General features: G+C 36.7%; 1 protein-coding gene across 1 annotated transcript; it reads right to left on the reverse strand.

Moving 5' to 3' along the window:
* Window positions 1-218: 218 nt before the first annotated feature.
* Window positions 219-7,562, reverse strand: LOC139699864 (uncharacterized). Its single transcript, XM_071598292.1, has 5 exons — window positions 7,121-7,562; window positions 6,926-7,026; window positions 6,752-6,848; window positions 3,370-3,432; window positions 219-2,918 (listed from the first exon to the last, which is right to left on the reverse strand). The coding sequence occupies exons 1-5, from the start codon at window positions 7,184-7,186 to the stop codon at window positions 2,742-2,744; spliced, it is 504 nt and encodes a 167-aa protein (XP_071454393.1). The 5' UTR covers window positions 7,187-7,562; the 3' UTR covers window positions 219-2,741.
* Between the last annotated feature and the right edge of the window lie 6,627 nt (window positions 7,563-14,189).

Raw genomic sequence — 14,189 nt, forward strand, 5'->3', positions numbered from 1 at the left:
ATCTTTCGTAAATTTAATAGAGAAGTTACAGCATTATCATGGAATGTATAAATCCCCTCATATAGCATCATGAAATGCACACAAATAAGGGTAGCATCTATGCCTTAGCGAGATTAGTATCGAATTTGGTTATTGCTGCTAATTAAATCATAAGTGAGGAGGTATTGAATAACTGGCATGAAAATGACATTTAAATCTGACAGAAACTTTTATCAGGCTAGAAGATGCACTATTGTACAACAAAGCGACACTCATTTACTTTGAAGGGTGGCACTGCTAAGACAACCAATGTTTAAAAGCCTACACGACCAGTGAAAAATTGACAAATATCTAGATGAAGTAATCTTTCTGAGCTCACAATTTATGCATTTACCTTTGGGGGAATTAGTATGGTGTTTTAAATTGTTCCCTGAATTCAAATTTACAATTGAAAACTACTTTATTTAAACAGTAATTTAAATGCAATAATTTTAGTTCTTGAAGAAAAATAGAAGGTAAGGCTACAATGGCATTGTAATAGTATGTTAGGATTTTTGCAAACGTACATACACTATCATATGGTATAAGCTCAACATTAAAAAGCTAAAAATTGAATCAGTGGTGGCATTTATGTTAGGTCAACATGAAAATAATAAATTCTATACATTTGAATGGTTATACCGCTTTAATAAACACCATTGCCTTCGGTGATGACAATAATGATAATTGCTTATTTAATGGTTTTATGAGTAAATTATTTAATATCTTCACGAAAACAATTCATAAACCAAATTAATTATTTTCAACTTTTCTTATTGGAGTACAAAAAAACCGAAATATATGATTTAACAATGATCTCTTTAAATGTTGTCTCAAATAATATTATATCTGATAAGTATGAAAAAACAAGCATCACTAGGCAAAATAGGTAGTACTAACTTGCACCTCACATTAAAAACAGCTAAATGTTTTAACTACCTACACCAACACCTATCACTTAAATTTTCTTAAACCAGAAGCAATTATGAAGACTTACGTAGAAGTATGATCAAGAATCAAATATGATCAAAATTAAAGGAAACTATTCACAGTTTTCCCTAACTGTGCCGCATGTCTAAGGTTGGACATATTTTGGAACTTTTTGTAGTTGAGGGAGAAAAGCATTTTGCATGGGTGTCTTCCATTTGAAATCAAAGAGCCATTGTTTTCATTATTTACCAGTCATTCAGTTTTAAAAAGTTGAATTGTTCAAACAATATTTGATGGTGGCTCACTTTTCAGTAAATAATAATCTTCATTTGTTAAAGAGCAGCAATTGTCACTATAAATGTCATCATAAGAAAATCACATTAAAACATTCATTCATTACCACAGTGAAGAGATACCCATGGATTTATATTTCACTCTGGAGAAGTCCAGTTCACAATATTTGCTTTAAGAATGCAAGGGATTTGAAATCAACAATCCTCGATTACATTTTTAAACCTATTATAGCTAGTCAGTCCTGCAGTATGGGGACGTTTGTAATAGAATTTTAAGGTTAAGTTATCTGCTTGGTTGAAGGTTATGGACAATCTGCATTGGGTAATGTCTAACATATTGCCTCTTAATACAAGGTTATTTACATAATATTTTACATAAATTAAGCACTTGTTAATATATATGTTTAAGACCTTAATCACTCTTAGCCTGACAAATGGTGGGCGACAATGCTCATGATGGCCAGAGGTGGTTATAACCCTAATTGCTTTCTTTTGTAACATAAACCTAGCTTTTGTGTCACTTGCATGTCCTCAAAGCCTTAGGCCATAACTTAGGTGACTTGGAAAAAGGTAAAATAGGCAAGTTTCAAAAGTTCCTCAGGAACAGCACTTTTAAGTTTCCTGATTAGGAAGAGATTCTTGAAAATTATTTTAGAGATTGCAGTTACATGACTTTTCCAGCTTTACCAGTACCTCTAAGGTCACATATAAGATATCGTGTTTTTTCACAATTTAAAAATATTTTCTTCACTGAGAACCAGTCCCTTGCTTGTGGTTGTATGTGTTTCAGTTCTTCAAGTGCCTGTTCAGGATTTTTACATTTATTTACAAAAGTAGTAGCATCAGCATACAGGATGCAATCAGTAGGTATGTCACTTGGTAAGTCATTGATCATCAGCAGAAATAACAGAGGACCAAATATAGAGGCACACTATTTTTTACTGGGCATATCCTGGGGCACACTATTTTTTACTTGCAAAAACTTTGACTTATAGCCATTTACTTCTACCATTTGTTTATGGTTTTTTAAATATGAGGTCATGAATTTTAGTTCAGAGCCCTAGATGTCATAATACTTAAGTTTTAGAATGAGGATTTGGTGGTCTACATAATCAAATGCTGAAAAGATGTCAAACAATGAGAGAGATAAGCACACCCTACCTCCAAAAAAAAATGATTCAGAGATCAATTTTAAAAGAATTGAAATAAATTAAAGATACATACTTCCTTTTAGGGTAAATTTTTCTTTGTCGGTAACTGCATCTATTAGCCGAACAAACACAATTTTCACTTTATTGAAAAATCACATTAACTCAGAACTTCACGATAAATAAAATAAAAGGCATGGCACTCATTGGTGATTGGAAGCTATGTTACACCAATTGCATTACATCAGCTAGGCTGAGTTAACATGCAAATTAGTTGAAACCTATCCATCTTGTCAATCAGAATTTGAAGAAAATGCTTGCATCCAGCCAACAAAATGAAGTGTTTGTAGCCTCATGACCATGGGGTGTCCATCTTGAGAGATTCTGAAGCCTCTGGTTCTTTGGAGTATGGTGGAGGTGGGCCCCGGTCCGATGCAAAATTGATGCTGTGCTCTCTGCTGCCATAAACTTCTGGTGGCATTTGGAATGTGGAATCTTCTTCATGAAGACGCTCGCCATCTTCACAGGGCTGTAAACAGGGGGGAAAGTACTTATGGAGTGAAAATACTTATTAAGTGAAAGAGTTCATACTCATAAAAAGATAAGGCCATGCAAAATGCTAGGCAAGCCAACGAAGAACATCAACAACATCTCCAGCATGCTGTGAGCAGTTTCAAGTCAATATGAAATAAGGTTGGCCATTATGAAATGCCATAAGAAATAAAGGGGCAAAAGGTGAACAATGAAGTCCATCAGGCATGATTAGGGTGGCACTCTTTAAATCTGTACTAAAACTGTTGACAAGACAGGAATCAGAAGCTTATTAAACAGGAACAAGTACCAGAGAGCCCATATGATAATGAGCATTAATGTACTGGCTTGACAATCAAAAGTAATACATCTCACAAATAATGCTACAAGCAGGAAAACAGTCAGATTTATATTACAGTGGAAATGATTTCATATATTAGCTGTCTTACATGGAATTGCTGTGAATCATCTGATGCAGATGGATCACTTGCCAAGGGCACATAGGTGGCTGCCTGAAATGAATGAAGATAGCATTATAAATCAAGATTGGAGATTGATCGACTCTTCTAATCTAATCGAAATGGGTACTGTGAGGTTTCAAGTTACTCATCCATAACAGCAATGAAAGAAAATACGCATAAATTTATCCCTGAACAAAGATTTTACAGGGATGATTGTTTTTATCATTAACAAATACTCAAGGGTGCATCTTGAACTAGAACAGAATGATCGAAAAGCAAAAATATTAAAGTTTGAAATCCTTCTTTTATGAATGCTCCCAAAAATGAAAGTAATACAACATCACATGCAGTGCTATACACCTGAATACACACAACTAAATATATACCAACTGAATTTAAAGACATTGAGAAAATAAAATTAATGATATGAGGTGTATTAATTTACATATCTGCATTCATGGCTGATACTGTTTTTCATAGCACTTACAGAAATATCCTTTTTGAATGAAAAGCCATTTTTAAGAAATAACATATTATTAGCATACCAGCTAAATTGGTTCGGTATAGTTAGCAAAATTTCCAATGATAACATTACCAATGGTGCAAGGTGTATATCTGATAAGTACATTCAGTAGACACTTAGCATTTTTAAGCCATAGAATAGAGCAATCAAACAAATGTTAGTATTTTTCAGTTTATTAACAGAAAATAGCAATATTTATGACCATGGATTCCGACAAATGAAATGGAAGAGAAGATTTTAACTGTTTCAATAAACTTCTATATGATTGATAATGACTTCCTGAAAATCATAATGCAATATTTTTATACTAACTAGTGACTCTTTCCATTTTAGATGAGCTACGTTACAAAGTACAAATTTAAAAGGAAATCCACCAACAAATGTGAAATAAGCTTTGCTCTAATCAACTTTGAAGACATGGTATTGCATTTTATACACAGAAATTTTCTCTGAATAAATTATAGTAATGTTATTATTTAATGGCAAATTTACTTACATGCTATGAAAATTACAATTGTACAAGTGAGTGCAGAAGACATTCTGCATAGTATGTTCTCGAAATGGTATGGTAATATGACTTCAAATCAAACTTAGTCTAGGGGAATCACACAGTAGCATTGACAACCAAAAAATCACAGTAATATATCCAGAGGTTGTTTTGATAGATGAGCCTAGCTAACCTAATACTTAGCCATTTTATGTCCCATTTGGTATGTGAAAGTCACACATCAAGTTAGGGGGGCTAATTCCTTTTTGTACACTGCTTTTCCAGTGATTTCCCAGGAATATTTGATAGCAGAAAAATCACTCATCTCAGACATAGCTGGACAGAGTGTTCATTAGAGATGTCAGAATCTTGTCAGGGGTCAGGTATTCATGTCAATTGAAACCTTTGAAATTCTGAGACCACCCAGAAAGTAGTGTAGTGATTCAAACATTGACTTATAGAGGAAGAGAGTGAGACTTGACAGATATTGCCTTAGTGATTGATATGCTCTTCCTACTAGCTCCCCTCCCATTATTGACCACAGCATTAACAACCCTCCCATTCATGGCCACCATCCCCTCCTCCTTTCTTCAACGCATCTTCCTCTGCCTCTTAACCAATGCATGTCTTTTCCCACTTTCTTCTCTGTAACCCACTTTCCCTTTTTCAGAAAATTTGTATGTATATTTCCGAGCAATTAAAAATTTATTGTGAAAATGATTATTGAATGAGTTGTACTCATTCAATTATCGTGATTCACCACACAGTTGAGATGATTGAATTCTTTCCAAGTTGAATTAATTATGGAAATGGAAAAATTGGCAGGGGCTCAGATTGAACAATAGTTTGTAGGGCATATGGCCACACCATGCTAATTTTTTTCCTGAAATCTGTGGATAAGGAGCAACATGTGAGGAAGTGCACTCTTGCGGTGGAGCGATCAAGTCTGGTTTCACATTTTGGGCCTCTCCCTGCACACAGCCTCCCTCAAACACCTTAAAACTGACTGTTGTTACAAATGTTCATTTGCCTTTAGAACAAAAGGCATAATTTAATACAATGGACAATGCCTCTCCACTAAAAAAATACATGCAACATCTCCTTGATCTTTAACTAACTCATATTAGCTTTTTTGGCTGAGGAGACTCTTTCCCCAACCACTGTGATGACTGCACTTGGCTAAGCAATATCACCATAAACTCATTTCTTATCTCCTGTCATAATGATCATAAAAAGTTTTCATTGGAAGCAGATCCAAACTGATTGGCAAGGTTTTCTCGCCAACTGTTTGGCAAGAAAATGGCCGACAAACATGGCAAGAATTCTTCCATGATGTGATTCAGCTTGAGTTTTTCAGTAAAGAGGGCAAGACTCCATCCTGATGCCCACTTCTTCGGCAGTCAAACAATGATCTCCATTAATCACAGCACAAATTCTCTGCAAGTTGTCTGGACTTCTGATATCATCTGTTGATGTGTAAGATTGCTCAGACCTGAGATCTTCACTGACAAAGCTCTGCACCCTTTAAAACACATGAATCACTCTCAGCACTGTTTAGTTATCACAGACCTCCCCATACGATTTTACCCCTGTTCTTCAACGTTCTATACCATCACTCTATAACTTGCACACCTGCTCAATGCAGCAGGAACAGCTCAAAGAATAATGATCAAAATGGAATGGGCAAATGGCAGCTTGTAATATAAAAATACTCATAGACATGCTCAATATCTGTACTTTGCTCTACATGCCAGTTTGTATTCTATTTTAGATGTTTAGTCTTTTTCAAAACAAGACTTGCATGCTTGGAGTTAATGTGGAGCTATACTCTGATGAAAACAAATCATTATATTCACTTAATCCAAGAAATTTGGCATGACTATCAACAAAACTGATGGGATTCAAGGAAAATCCACATATGGAGGTTAAATGATTTAATGTTTGATATCCAATTCTGCTCTAGATCAAAAAATGAGCAGTGAATTAGAATCACCTCTGTAAGTGACATGAAAAATCATCAGTTTGGACTTAAGTAAACCTGAAGGCAGGAGTCTAATCATGTACATTAAGCCTGACATTGTATATTATGGATAAGCAGAAAGCCAAACTGATCACTGACGAATCAAGAATCGTTGGATATCTCTACAAGTTACGTATTATTGGGTAAATGGATTATTTATGCCATTTATGTACACTAAAAATGGAGCATAAGTAAATTAAATTATTTGTGTTGATGCTGATTTGGGAAGCCATCAAATAGATCCGAAAACATATATAACACGTAAATCTCACGTGGGCTTCCGAAAGTTTGAACGGATAACAATTCCATATATTATGGGGGCATTGAAAATAGTTCTCACCGGTTTTACGACAATCTGCGACCTTATGGCAAAGCAGTAACGTAAAAGTCCGCCACCACACGACCAGAGCATGATCGCAAGAATCACAATTCCAGCCCTGAAATGAAACAATCCCGAATCTTTAAATCATGCACTTAAACATATCGTCATTCATTAATCATTCTCTTTCCTTACCAGAAATACCATAGGCTGTAAACAGAGTTACAACAATAATTTTCACCGCAGCAATATTCATCTGGGCCACATAAATTCCACTCACAATAATATGCTAAGACCTACGAAATTAAAGAAATTATATTGTAATGAAAATTGCTCACTTGAAAAACCGTAAACCATAAGACATTTATGCGAAGATCTCTTTACACTTACTATGCCAAATAACAGAGATATAAAAATCGTTATGATTGTGACAGTAGAATATACTGTGCGGGCCATGGATATAATTATTTCATCACATGTAATGCAAATAATTGAGTATATATTTTGTTTCTTATGAGCGGTATTATTTACGTGTAGTACTTGTTAATATCGCTCAATCCATGTTTCAAGTGACTATTTCTTATTAAATGCTCCAGATAACAGAATTGCTACAATCAAAGATAATGAAACAATTATTTATCGCACATTCAGAACTTTTCATGATCAATCTCATTACACTGAAGCACTCGATCAGCTGGTGTCGAAGGTTAGACAACACATAATATTATATGATAAATATGTAATAATTCATATTATACTGATTCCAGCAAAAACAGAAGATGTTAAGCTCCGATGAAAACCTTTTCTTCCGACACAGACGCTCTGTCGAAGCTTTAAAAATCCGACAACACGTTTTCGCTGAATTTGAAAATTACGTATGTTGGTTGCATGAATGGAAATTGATATTGCGTTGCTTGCTATTCGTTTGATTTCTACCGGTTCCTACAAATCCAGCGAAGCGGTTTAAGTTGGGGACAATCTGCTTACAATCCGTGGGCAACAGTGTAGTGAAACTGGTCGACACAATGAATTCTTTCCCGTGGAAACGCTAAGTCAATGATTCTTTCTTCGTGCGTTACAAACGGATTTCCACAAAGTATGGGCCTCAACCATCTCTCAAATTATCACCCGAGAAAACTTCATCAAGCTAATACGTCAGGATCTACCGGGCACCAGAACTACATTATCACTGTTTTAACAATTACGGAATGATTTAAGCGCAGAACTTCAACATGAAGGAATAATAATAATAATAATATAATAATATTTTTATTCATCCAAGTGACACAGTGCATAGTAGCTCTAGCAAGTGTATAGGACATGTCATGGTTTACAAAAAATAGAAAATATTACAAGAAACAAGTGTTACAAGGATAAAAGGAAGGAATGAACATTTATGAATTAGGTCTCAGGTATTCTTTGATGCTGTAAAAACACTTATCAGAGAGGTATTCTCGGACCATTTTCTTGAATACTGGTTCACGCTCTTCTTTTTTAATACATATAGGTAGGTTATTATATAATTTTATACACATTGACTTAGGACCATTTGCAGCCATGGTTAAGTTTGTTGATTTTACATGCAGGTTGTTGCATTGTCTTGTATTGTACAGGTGAATGCTATTGTTCGTTTCAAAATCTGCACTATAATTTTTAACAAGCATTATAGATTGATAGATATATACACAGGGAGCAGTTAACAATTTTAACTTTCTAAAGAGAGGTCGACAGTGTGCATAATAATTTTCATTGCACATAATTCTCACCATCTTTTTCTGTATCTTTAGAACACTGAGAAGGTTAGAGGGCAGTCCCCACAATACAATTCCATAAGAAATTCTTGAATGAAATGATCCATAGTACAACATAATCAACACATTTTGACTTACAGTGTGTCTTATTATGGAGAGTAAGTAGTACACAGAATTTAACTTTTTAATTAAGTTCAAAACGTGGAAATTCCATTTGAGGTTACAGTCTACATGAAGTCCTAGGAACTTAAAATTACTTACAAAATTTAAATTACTACCATATGTTGAAAAAGAGTTATCAATTGTGCTGTGCAGAGATGAGAAGACCACTGCATGAGTTTTTTCAACATTGAGAACCAGATTATTACATTTGCACCATGTAGACATAGTTTTCGTCAGAAGATCACCAGCCACAGCCAGATCCCATAAATTTTTACTGGGTGTCATTGCACTCACATCGTCAGCATAAATAACACATTTTTTAGAACCATTTAACTGCAGCTGCCCAGGAAGATCATTAATAAAAATTAGAAAAAGTATAGGTCCAAGCACTGACCCCTGTGGTACCCCTTTGTTGACCTCCAGGGGGGTGGAGAGGAAAATTTCTCCATCATTTTTGTAGGCCACCCTTTGTTGCCGATTTGCAAGATAGGACTTTAGCCAGCTCAGTGCTACTCCCCTGATGCCCAATAGCTCACATTTTGATATCAACTTACTGTGGTCTACAGTATCAAATGCTTTGCTCAGATCATAGAAAATTCCCAAAACCTTACATTTAGAGTCAATCTCTTGAATTATATAATTGATAGCTTCAAAAAGAGCAAGATTAGTAGACTTTCCCTTGCGGAAGCCAAACTGGTTGTCTGATAGCACATTTTGGCTTTCAAGATAATCAACCAGTCTTTTGCAGAAAACACACTCGAGAATTTTACCAAATTGTGAAATGATAGATATTGGTCTATAGTTTTTTAAATCGTTTCGGTCCCCTTTGTTCTTATAAATTGGTAAAACCTTAGCCATTTTAAGGGAATTCGGGTAAATGCCCTCAGCCAAGGACTGGTTCACCAGCATTAGCAGTGGTGCTAGAATGAGATCTCCACAGTCTTTTAATAACTTTCCAGTCACACCATCAATGTCAGCAGAGTGTTTTTTCCCTATCTTATTGAGATAATAGCATAATTCACTCACATCACAGGGTTTAAGATACATTGATGTATAAGTTGCATTATTGATTGACATGGGCCCTGAAGGCACAGGATGTGGGGAATTAGGTAGAGACAAAAAAGCTTTATTAAAAGCATTGGATATTTTACCTGGTTCCGTGATTAAGTTGCCAATGTTATCATTTACCTGGAGAGGCAAAACCATGGAATTTAAGTTGCTGTTGCTTTTTATGATTTCCCATGCTACTTTTGAGAAATTAGAGGCATTCCTAATCCGCCTATCATTATACTCCTTTTTTGCCTGCTTTATTAAATACCTGAACTCTCTTTTTTGCTGGGAGTAAAGCTGGTATGTTGTGCTGTCACTAGAAGATTCAATCTGTAAGTACATAGTTTTCAATTTTTTTGACATACTACGGATTTCGGGCGTAAGCCAGCTTTTCTTATTACCTCTCCTAATTTTAACTGGCTCGTAAGGAAAAGTAAGGTTTAGGTAATGTATGAAGTAACTGTAGAAGACTTCGAAATTTTCATTAACATTGGCCAACTGAAATGACCCCACCCAGTTGTGCTGGTTAAGCAACACCCGAAAATAGTTAACATTCGACTCACTGAAGTACCTCTGGTATTTAAAGGCCCTGGATGATGATGATGAAGCATTTTTACACAAATAAAAAGTAGACAAAATCACGGAGTGATCTGACACTGCAGGATCAAATACTTTGGTTTCAGTACTGCTTTCAGGATAATCTGTGAAGACATTGTCTAACAGAGTTTTACTCTTTGCTGTTATCCTGGTAGGGGAACTTACTAGTGGTTTCATGTTATATGTGTCAAAAACTTGCAATAGTTGTCTTTGATCTTTACCATCAACCATCAGGTTGCAATTGAGGTCCCCAGTAAGTATAATTGTGGGTCTGGACGAATGATTAGTTATATTATACAATAAATTCTCGAGTTTTTCGAGAAATGACACATAGCAAGCCAGGGGAGACCTATAAATAACCAGGACAACCAAAGCATGGTCAGCCATTGTAAGCCTTACAGCCGAGCATTCAAACGTTAATTCATCATTGAGTTTACTTATGTTACGTGAAATAGAATTAAAAACTAGGCTATCTTTGACAAAAATAACAACACCACCATGTTGATGATTTTGACGGCAGAAAGCGTCACCAATTACATAACCTGGGATTGATACAGTCACGTCTTTTAGCCAATGTTCACAGATACAGATTATGTCAGGTTTTTCACTTGTAGTCACAGCTTCAAGACCCACAAGTTTGTTACTTAAGCACTGAATATTTAGCACTAAGATTTTTAACTCAGATCCACTTTTACATGAAACAGGTCGGTCTTTCGTCACGGTTAACCTTTTGGTGGGTTCGCCGAAATTTTCCGAGTATAGTCACAGGTTCGTGGAGTCTTTTTTCATAGAGTTCGTTTGTCTCCGTGTGACCATTCCGGTCTGGATACCTACAGTATCATATGACGTTTGATTAGGAGCAACTACCACATCTGTGTCCATCGCAGGTGAGGAGGGTAGACTAAACCTTTTCGATGGGAAGAATTTTCCTATCTTCACTCCCTGGGGCCAGATTTCACATTTAAATAAATCTTCTCGTAAATTCAGTGGTGCGTCTACTTTAAAGGAACGAAAATTCTCACCAGCATATAAGTTTTCACAAACAAAATCACTATTAGGAAATTTCTTTTGAAGATATCTGGTGATATCATCGGTAGTTGTAGCTAATTCTACTCGTCCCACGTAGAGAAGGGACCGCCGGGGGACACCGGAAAAGTTTTGCTGGTCACTTGAGCATGCACCGCTGCCGAACACGACCTTGTGTTTACGTTTTTTGCTTTTCACATAGCTCACCTTAGCGTAGCCATTATTGTCCATAGTATCTTCTACAGATGACAATTTGGGAAGATGGGGTGATGGCGACGGACATGGAGAAGCTTCTGAACTCTGAACAGGATTTGTTGCGCTGTAACTCACGACTACTAATATGAAAAGATCTGATGCTTTCCCGACGTATGCTGTTAGAGAAGACTTCCGAGTTCTCCATCTGGTCAAACATGGGACTCTATTAATTAGAAATAGGTTCCAGAGGCTTTGATGGTAGTAGTTGATGCAAAATTGCTGTATTTCCTTCAATATGATTAATGCCACATGTTGGCGTATTTAGTTTTAATATTTGATGTGTAATAGGACATTTTCATATTTACCCAAGTTGTAGTCGCTTTACTTATTAAAGTGAATAAGCAGGACGATGGCCGTTGCGACATTAACAGAAAAGTTTTTATTTCGCAGTCTGTCTTGTCAAGCGTTCAAACTACGATACACGACTTTATTTATATTAACTTGCATTTGTATGTATACATTATTCCATGTGGTTCGTTTTTAAGTTGATTGCTTTCGAGTTGCATCGAATTTCATTGGGATAAAACGGCATAAAGCCATCGCAAAAATGTGGTTAACGATTTTTTTTTTTTTTTTAAGTAATCTACCGGTTAAGGTAGGTTTTTGGACGGACACAACTACCAAACAAATATTTTATTACTCTTAACAAAACACAAAATCAATCATCCTACTCTGTATCAAGTCCCTCTTCATCACTGAGTACTTCCTTCCTCCCTTCATCCCGTCCAGCATCCCTATCCTGTTCCTTCCCTTTCCTCTTTTGCCCAACATTCTACCCTCTATCACAGTCTTCAACATCCCACTGCCGGTCAACACCCCCTTCATCCACTTTTCCTGCCTCCATAGGATTGCTCCCAACAAACCCCTCTCTTCGCCCACCATACCAAGTACTTCCTCATTTGTTTTCTTCTCTGTCCATTTCACCTTCTCCATTCTTCTCCACACCCACATTTCAAAAGCCTCCAACCTACGTCTATCCTCCTGCTTCAATGACCACGTTTCCGCTCCGTACATAGCTACGCTCCATATCAAAGTTTTTACGAGTCTTTTCTTAACATCCTTACTCAAAGTCCCTGTCATCAACTCCCTCCTCCTTGTGAAAGCCTCTTTGCCTAGCGCAATTCTTCTCCTTACGTCCCTACTACTTTGACCGTGTTGGTCCAAAACACTACCGAGATACGTAAACTGTTCTACCTGCTCTAGCTTTTGCCCTCCTATTTTAATGTTAAGCTTGGCCTTTTTCTTTCTAGAAAATCGCATAACCTTTGTTTTCTTAATATTGATTCTCATCCCATACCTGTCGCACTGAATTTCCAATTCACTCAGCAATGCTTGCAGCCCCTTGGCTGACTGACAAACTAAAGCTTGGTCATCAGCAAACCTAACTGATTTTACGAATACCCCGCCCACTTTCATTCCTACCTCGAGTTCTTCCCATGCCTCTTTGATCATTTCTTCTGCGTACAGGTTGAACAGCAACGGTGATAATGGGCAACCCTGCCTTACACCCCTTCCTAACACTGCCCATCCTGACTCCCCGTTTCCCACCCTCACCTGAGCAGTCTGAGACATGTACAGGTTGCGGATTAGCCTCCTTTCCCTCCAATCTATTCCTATTTTCTGCAATATACTCATTAGTTTTTCCCAATTTACTCTATCAAACGCTTTTTCGAAATCTACGAAACAGGCAAATACCTCCTGGTTGTGTTCTATATTCCTCTCGATTAATAATCTCATTACTGCAATGGCCTCACGCGTACCTCTCCCCTTCCTAAACCCAAACTGATCATCCCCTAAGTAATCATTTGCCCTACTCTCTATCCTTTTGTTTATGATCCTGAGAACAACCTTAGCTGCGTGGGATATCAAACTAATTGTCCTATAGTCCTCACATGACGTGGCCTTTACCTTTTTCGGAATAGGAACTAAAACTGATCTCACAAAGTCTTCCGGCCAGATTCCCTCCTCATAAATACTACGGATCAGCCCATATAGCCTCTTCCTCCCACATTTTCCCAAGCATTTCAAAAGTTCCACGGGAATGTTATCTACCCCCACGGCCTTATTTAGTTTCATCTCCCTTAATGCCCTTTCTATCTCATTGTCTAGTATGCCTGGACCTAAGCTATCTTCCTCTACGTCATGTTCCTTTTCAATGTCTAACTTTGTTGGTCTAAGCTCTTTACTATACAGTTCTTCTACATATTCCTTCCATCTCTCTTGGATCTTTCCTGCGTCAACTATTACCTTACCGGCCTTATCTCTAACTGCTATCGTTGATCTCCCTTTCTTACTTCCCGATAAAGATTTAACTATGCTGTAAAGCGCACCGATTTCCCCCTTCCTCTGCAGACTTTCCATATCCTCGCACTGCGTCTTCCACCATGCTTCCTTTGCTTTATTTGTTGCCCGCCTCAATTTATTGTTCAATTCTTTGTACTTCATTTTGCCTAATTCTGTATTTATATTCTTCCATTTTCGCCGCTCATCCATTTTTGTAATCATCTCATCCGTGATCCATGGTTTACGAGTCCTTTTAGCGTTAACTGTTCCAATAGTGTCTTTTGCCGCTTTAGACAACCCTTTTTTGATACATTCCCATTTTTCTTCAATAGTAC

This window comes from Hetaerina americana, unplaced genomic scaffold (genome assembly GCF_022747635.1).
Source record: "Hetaerina americana unplaced genomic scaffold, ioHetAmer1.1.p SCAF_10, whole genome shotgun sequence".
Classification (NCBI taxonomy): domain Eukaryota; kingdom Metazoa; phylum Arthropoda; class Insecta; order Odonata; family Calopterygidae; genus Hetaerina; species Hetaerina americana.